The sequence below is a fragment of the Sprattus sprattus genome (genome assembly GCF_963457725.1).
Source record: "Sprattus sprattus genome assembly, chromosome: 2".
Lineage (NCBI taxonomy): Eukaryota > Metazoa > Chordata > Actinopteri > Clupeiformes > Clupeidae > Sprattus > Sprattus sprattus.
This window is the reverse complement of record NC_137921.1, coordinates 30,302,349-30,310,939: the sequence shown is the minus strand read 5'-3', so window position 1 is coordinate 30,310,939 and position 8,591 is coordinate 30,302,349. Positions and strand designations below refer to the sequence as shown.

The 8,591-nt window shown below is 41.6% G+C and overlaps 1 protein-coding gene across 4 annotated transcripts in view; it reads right to left on the bottom strand.

Annotated features, from left to right (window-relative positions):
* Positions 1-8,043: 8,043 nt before the first annotated feature.
* The window catches only part of nfic (nuclear factor I/C), a gene marked incomplete at its 5' end in the record, with an annotated part of 107,168 nt that continues 106,620 nt past the window's right edge, over positions 8,044-8,591 (bottom strand). For all 4 annotated transcript variants that reach the window (XM_080833696.1, XM_080833695.1, XM_080833697.1 and 1 more), the window contains one exon: positions 8,044-8,176. In XM_080833696.1, the coding sequence (XP_080689822.1) occupies positions 8,156-8,176 (21 nt within the window). In that variant the 3' untranslated portion in view covers positions 8,044-8,155. The remainder of the gene's footprint in view (positions 8,177-8,591) is intronic.

The following is an 8,591-nucleotide window of genomic DNA, read 5'->3' as shown; positions in this document are numbered from 1 at the left end:
ACGATTCCGCTTTCTTCTCCTCATTATCTTCCAGCTAACCTGAGGCTCACACCTCATAAAACACCCCTACACGATGATGGCCTAACATTTCAATTCTCCCCAGCCCGACCTCGTCTCCCACTAACAGGACAAATCAGCCTCCTCAAAAGTGCCAGCGACGTACGCCAAACCTCTGCTCTTTCCTTACTTCTTTTCCTGACATCAGTGTTCTACGCTGCTGAGCCAGCTCGTGTGCTTTGTGTGCGACCGTCACCAACGCCACCAGCCAGACGCTGCTATAGATATTAGCCCCTCTGGGTCCTTTCATTCAAAAAGGACATCTCACAACAACAGCAGCAGGCCTCTTATCGTTTCATTCAATCAGTACATCCCTGAACCTAGAGTCCACGGAGACATTCAGCGTGAGTCTACGGTGAGAAAGGCACTCAGAGTAGAGTGGGGTTGGGGATGTTTTGGGGGCTCTCAGTCCAAGTCCTATGAGACTACACTTCATTCATTCTCAGACATGGCGTCGACCCTTGGGCCGGGGTTGGACTGAATGTCAGCCCGGCCGGTGATTGTCGAGAACCGGGCCATGAGTGCAGCTGTGCCAGCTAGAACCTCTCAAGTCCAAGTGCAGTACGTTCAACTGAAGAGGAAGTCCCTATGATTCAAGATGTGAGGACATATCTACAATATTGGTTGAGCATTTCCGTACAAGGGGCAAAATAAATAGATATTCCTGGCTTGCCTTAACATAGATAAATAAAAGCAAAAAAATAAAATAAATAAAAGCAGCTCTTTCTCCAACTTCGTTTTTTCTCTCGTCTGAATCAAAGTACACCATAGAAGGTTAAAGGTCTAGAAATATTTTCAGAGATGCACATCTTAAAAAGAAGTATTCTAAGACAACAATACCAATACCGGGTTATCTAGTGCAATCTTCCAAATAGATAAAAAAAATCGTTTTTTAAGATCTTGAAGCTTGCACAATAGTGAAAATGCAAGAAGTGCAAAAACTGTTAAATGAGTAGTGTAAAAGAATGGCAATGGAGTTTGCATATCCCCTGGCTAACTCTGTTTAAAATGACGACAAGTGATGCTGAAATTACTGGAGTCCCGTGGACAGGTACCTTCTTTGCAAAGGCGTGCAGCATTGGCAGGGGGGGGGCGCTCACCGCCCACCAATCACAACAGATCCCTTAGAAGGAAGGAATTCTCATTTACTGTGGCTTGGCCACAAGCTTATGACAACTAAACCCAAACACAAGAAACATAAACATATATTTTCTCATACAAAAAGAAGACTTTTTATGTACATTTTACCTTTTTTTTCATTCTACTTGATATACTGTAAGGATTTATACACAGGATAATGTGTCCGAAATGTAACAATTAAACATTAAGCGTAACAATAATAATTACTAAAACTATAAAAAAAATATTAGTCAAGGGTTCAAAGGATAATATTTTACATGCATCTGCTAATGCATAATATTGCCAGAGTAAGTTCAATCATCACATGTGGCCAGTTTAAAAAGGAAGGTGTTTGGGATAAGGGAACCTGACCAGACAGATGCAGCTCTCTGGATGGTGTTCAGATTTGCGCATGTTTGTCAGTCTGTCTGGTGTGGCTGAGTTAAGGTACACAAAAAGCATCGGACAACTAGGAAGGCGTGTGCACGCCCACGCGTGCTGCAGACCACCTGCAGACCTCCTGCAGGGCCACTGTGCTGGCTAGACTAGATGGTGGCATCGGACCCCCGTCACTATGTGCCCCGGTCGTGCCCAGGTTGGCATTGTGACAGAGTTAGATGGGTGAGTGTGGAGCAGTGCAAATCTTCACAGGACAGGTGGTGGGGCGGGACAATCTGCCTGGGTCGGCGAAAGTGGGGGTTGGGGTTGGGGGGGTTGGGGGTAGGCTGTGTGCGACCGTGCAGCCGCTGGCTGGTTACTGTAAGATCTTGTGTTCAGGTGTGTTTCACGGTACAGATACACACGTACTCTTATGTTCAGGTGTGTTTCAGGGTAGAGATACACACATATAAAGACAGCTGGAATGATTGGCAGGCCAAGAGTCCAATGAGGACGGACCTAGACTCTGCGAAGTCATGAATTTACATACGCTGAAAGGATTGGGTAATTTTCGCTATTATTTTTACAGCAGTCACTCAAATTCAAGTTACGAATTGAATGCCTGGTGGCAATGTCAAATCTAAACATGGACCTTTTGTGAAAATGACAGCCCAGCCTAGGTGAACATGATTATAACAGGAAGTAGAACCCCACTGCACTTTGGCCCCGTGTGGGGGGGGGGGGGGGGGGGGGGGGGGGGCAGACTCTCATCCCATCACCTGTCCTGTTTTAAAAAATACAAAATTGCTGAATGATGGCAGCATCTTGCTAGACGTGTGAGTCGTATGAATCTGATGGAATGCCTTTGGCTACAGCACTCCACTTCAACCTGGGCCCGTACCAGGGCACATAAACCGTCACTGCCAAGATCTTAAGACGAGCATGTAAACAATTCCTCTTGTTCTGCCATTTCACTGAAAACTCTTTATAGCTACCAGCAAATCTTAATAGCTACCAGCTTTGCAATATCCATTGCAGAAACAATACTGTACACTGCATAACAAACTATCACATGGCCAAACACATTATCTTCTCGTATTCAATATACTCCCATTACACTCCTAAGTAAGAAATTATAAATTATGACCTCATCACTAATTTTAAAAAAAGAAAAGGAAATAAACTACAGAAAAATCTTGTGTTTTAGAAAATCATTTCTTTAAACAGGTTTTAAAAAATCATCACGGTGGCTATGATTGGGCTTTCCTGACGTGTGACGTCTAGAATACAAGAGTTCTGCTTTTATTCGCCATAGGTATGGGAATAAGGAAAGCCACAGGTATTGTACTGTGGTGAACTGTGCAGGCCAAATTCTGGAGATAAAATAAATCTTTGCATGTACAAACTCACAAAGTAATACTCTATCACATGTCATAAAAAGCTAAGTCTATGGTAGACCATGTTATGGAGCTCTTTCAAAAGGTATGATATTTCTGCTTGAAAAAAGAAGAAAAACAAGTGAAGGTCTCAGGACCCTGAACAGGCAGAGGGCAGTGCTGTGAGAAAACATGTCTAGCTCCTCCTCTGATTCAGGTTCTGGTTTCCATGGTGATGTCGCTTAGAGTTTTTTTCTGTTGTTGTTGTTGTTACTGTCGTCTCTGCACTACAACTACAAGAAGAGCCTCAAAGTAACCAACACTTCAGTAATGACAACAAAAACACAAATGAAGGGGAGTGAGAACTATTTAGTTTTATGTGTCTGAGGGACCTAACCTATTATACTTGGGGAGGTTTGAGATGGACAATGCAATTTATTGCATTTTTCAACAATTCTTGTGCAACAGCCTTTACTATACGCTTGTGCACACGGGTTATTACTGTCCATTGACGTGTCTTAAGAATTTTTTTTTTAAACCTTTGAGTCAAATGAAGTTAGCGTTTTCTTTCTCTCTCTCTCTCTCACTCTCTTTCTTTTAAAAGTCCCTCCAATGTTCACAATCCCCCGTGTGTGGCACATTTGCATCCATATTTACAATCTGAGAGAGACAGCCAAGTGCAGTGGTAGATCAGATCAAGCAGTTCGTTCACATCCAACTCAACACATTCTTCCTCTTCCCGTCTCTATTTGTTCTCTCCGTCATCAACTTGCGCAGAGAACTATAAATCACAGTACACACACATGCATTCATACATACATTAAACCTCACACATCTTAAGACACACACGTACAAGCACACACAAATTCTGAAGCACTGCACCCAGCACATTGACGAATGCAACAAGACAGTGAACATTCTACGTAAGAATTTTCTGATGGAAAAAGTTTGCTATTCCAGTCATAGTTGTTTCAACAGGCCTTCAGTATTTAAACTCTGCTTTATCGGCGTGAGTACAAAAGTTATCTAATCTCTGATCTGAAGATAATTCTAGCTAGAATTTAAACACATGGCTTTCAACGTGTATAGCAAAAAAGTTTGGATTTCAATTTCAAATGCACTGAAGACAGTTTATAAAAGACTGCCATTCTTGTGTCGACTACAAACAGCTCAGATCCAAAAACTTTGCAATCCAAGTGAATAAAAGAGACCTGATCGTGCTTCTTAAAACTAGAAAGCCTAGCTCAGTACTTTACAATCCTATTCTGTGCAAATACTTTCTTCACATCCCAGTGACGTAAATCATGCTTGTCTGTGCTCTCATTCACTTTAATCCTTGTCTCCAGAGGAGCAAAAAAAATAAACTATGTTGGTGCAAAACAACTGTTGGTTGCGCAACAGCTCGATTGACTCTTCTGCTCGGATCACTCTCTGTTGAGTGGGTATGGATCGCAGACCACACTGCTCTCCTCTCCTCTCCTCTCCTCTCCTATATGTTGCATACATTCAAACTCCTCTTGCTAGAAAAACTGATCTGGGAAAACACTGCCAAGTGGAGAGATGAGTACTGGAATTGCATATTTCACATTGCATAAGCTAAAGCAGGATGGGGGTGGGCAGAGCGTGAAGCCACAGAACACCGACAACGAGAGACGAAAACAAAAACAGAAAACAGAACACAAACCCATCAAATCAAACTAGTTAGAGAAAGAAAAAATGACAGAAAGAAAAAATTTAGGATTGATTCCATGCGAATAACAGTTAAGATAGTCACTGTTCTTGGGAAGTCAGGAGTGAACAGAATCCATTAGTTGACTTCTTTTTAATTAATCTGTTAATTATAATCGAATAATGGCAAGCAATCAAACATGCAGCATTGTATTGTTATTTTTTTTTTTTTTTTGCAGCGATACTGGTTACATCAGTAAAAGAAACAAATTTACATTTTGTCTTTCAATCATGTATTACTGTTCTTAACTAAAGGCAAGGCACATAATGTGTTATATAAAATTCCGTGCAAAGTAGAAGAGAGAGAGGGAATACAAACCATAAGAAATTTGGTAAAACCCATATGAATCTCTGGCCTTCTGTTCCAGGGGTCGGGGAAAGACAGTTGTCGGGGAGGGAGGGGGTGTTGGGGGGTAGAAGGGTTGTAGAACGGGGCCGGGCAGCTTCTGAGGGGTACTAAGAGCCTCTGCCATGCACCCATGTTCGCATTACGATGGCCTTAAGAGCTTAAGTTCTCATTATTTTTTTATCTTTTTTAAGCACCATGCATTATTATATATATCAGGATAAAATATTCACATCAGCACCCTTCAAAAAAAAAAAAAAAAATCATTTTGTGTTTTATCTTCACAAATCTAGGTTCAGATCACAACTCAACTGATTTGAAGTTTGCTACTGCTAAGCCAGATTGAAAAGTCAGAATAAGAAGTGACCGGTGTGTACATTTATTCTGTATTGTTCTGTTAGCTGTATACTGTTACCAGTATGTCTCTGCATGTAGCACTGATATGTGTTGGTTATGCCGATAGCTGGGGTGGTTATTTTCTTCTCTCTCTTTCTTTCTCTCTCTCTCTTTCTCTCACTTAGCTGCAAAAGGTGGCTTCAGTTCAGAAGGACACGCATGAAAGGTGCATTTGAGGGACTATGGAGCTCAGGGAGCTCACTCACTCTCTCTCTCTCTCTCTCTCTCTCTCTCTCCCTCCCTCCCTCCCAAAATTGCCTACTCTCCTTTCCATGGCCAACTTGGAGCTAGTTCAGGCTCATACACTCACAAGGAAAAACAAACAAACAAACAAACAAGCCAAACAATTCATTTGAAAGAAGTAGAAGAAGAAAAAAAAAATCAAACTCTTGCAATGTCTTAGGCACTTTTCATGGCTTTGAGATTTGGGTTTGGTAGAGAAGTTAGAAGCCCTGATGTGGATTCGTTTTTTTCCTTTGCTTTTACATCAGTACATATCCCGCCCATTCTGCTGTGACCTTGCCTGAGTTCACTGATAGCTCCTCGGCATCGCAGGAGAGGGATCCAGGCACCAGCCATAGAGAGAGAAGTCTGGGCACGGATGCACAAGCTCTACGACTGCTAGCTAGCCAGTCCTCCACAAGGATTTCCGCAGGTCACAACCTCAGCCACGCACAAACACACACACACACACACCTACACCAACACGTGACTAAGTGGTGCTTGTGGAATCAGCTGTCCCCATGATGACCACACACACAAACACACACAAACACACACACACACACACACACACACACACACACACACACACACACACACACACACACACACACACACACACACACACATACACACACACACACACACACTTTCACTTACACATGACTTTGTGGTGCCAGTGGCATCCAGTTTCCACATGAAACACACACATACAACACATGCCATTGGCCTTATGACGCAACCCCCACCCCCTTGAACAATTGTCTATTTTTGTCATTTCAATACATGAAGATACAGACTAGAAAAAAAGTATGTCATTAACCTAAATTCATTAATTGCCCCTGGTTGCGCCGTGCACACACACATGGAAACACTTTTCACATGTGAGTGTATGATGATGAAGAACACAGAGGGCCTGGGTTATTTAGATCCTACTGACAGCCCAAGAATGCCAACACTCACAACTCAAGTACCCTGCTACCAGAAAAACAGAAACAGTCAACAATAAAAATCCTAATGGCTAATTCTGACTCGCAGCATTTCATATGATTGGGCCAAACATGGGGAGCTGCAGAGTGGAAAATCAATTTTATAGTAGTGCAATACCTAGAATATCCAATGCAAATCTTTAAGTCAATGCAAAACAAAACAAAATAGGACCTATCCTTTACACCCCATACTGTCTTGATATTGACAGAATAAGGTCTGGTGCTCCCTTTATCAATATGAACAATATATTGAACCCCCTTTTCTATAGTACATTTAAAGAAATTGTTAGGTAAGGCTAGGCCAAGGGAAAGGCAAGGGGAAGGGATTATCAAGACAATAATCAGAATAGCAGTTTCTGCACACATGTACACACACACACACACACACACACACATACACATGTATGCACACACACAAACACACATACACACATACAAACACTCCAAGGGAAACGGCAACACTTTTACTCTCTTTTCTCGGGATGTCTTTCAAAAGCGACTGCCAAAAAAGATGTCATACCCTGGACTTTCAAGTCTTCACCCTAAAACAATACTGACCCATGTCAGTACGTATATATATATATGTGTGTGTGTGTGTGTGTGTGTGTGTGTGTGTGTGTGTGTGTGTGTGCAGGTGTGTCGGTTTGAATAGGTGTGCATATTCTTGTCACAGAAGCATCATCAACACCAGTGTGTTTCAAATGAGAAGGCCTCCACGAAAAAGGGCTCCCAATATATATGTTGCAGCGTCTCCTCCAAAGAAAAAAATCTCAGAACAAAGGAACTGACAGATTCATGATTGTCAATAAAACCGGATGAAAAGCTGACTTTTTGTTGTCAAAATATCGCCTGAAGGGAAGCTGTACACCAGTCAAAACATTTTTTTTTAAAGACGCTTTTTTTTTCTTAAAACGTTGCCCCTCATCCCTTTCCCACTTTTTTTTTCTTTGAAAAAATCTCGGATCCGTGTAATCCATGGGAAAGAAGCGTCACCACCGGAGCGTTGTCAGATTCTCTCTTCCCTGTCGGTTAAGAAAATAAAGGATATTTGTTTTGCATATATGAGAAAGCAGCACCGTAGCTGAGGGGGGAGGGACAGCTTCGAGGAGGGGCGGCCCAGGACAACGGGGGGAGCTTGCTGGGGTAGATTTTTTTTTGGGGGGGGGGGGTCTTTGCCCTCCTCATCAGTTCATGTGGCTGCCCCAAAAACATCCTCTTCTCTCCTTTAGTCTCTGTCCATGGCCCTTCTCAGTCCTCTGCAGTCCTCACTCGAAAAGGTGTACTGAAGCAACTTTTTAGATCAGTATACATATCTAAATACACATATACTATGTGGAGATACATATATTTAGATATGTATAAGCAGACACAGTATATATATATATATATATATATATATATATATATATAAATATATATACCTTGTATATATGCATATACTTTTTCCCTCTTGCATCTTGTTTACATTTTTGATTTTTCTGAATTCCACAAAGTGATGAATCTGAAATCCATGTTCATGCTCGTGGCCTTTGTCCATGTGTCCGTCAGTTGCCTAGGTACCAGGACTGCAGGAGAGAAACAGAGAAGACAGAACACAGCGTCAGAAAAAAAACACCTCAAACCCGAGGCTCAACCAATGAAAATGGGCACATTCTAAATCAATGCCCAGATTCTGTCAAATGACTTACAACCAGAGGAAATATTATATATGCTGCCAAAATATGAATATGGTATATTGTATATGGGTGTGTGTTTTGGTGTGGCTGGGCAATGCAGTTGAATCAAATTGAACTGAATGGATATAAAATTAATTGAATGTGGTCTTTCACTGTTCAGTGGTGTTGTTGTATAATATTGTTCAGTCTTACTAATTCATTGATGAAGTAATAGTTATTAAGATGGTACATATGCACTTTGAATCATTATGATCATCTAAGCACACCATTGCAATATCCCTGTAGGAGAATATTTTTTAAAGTG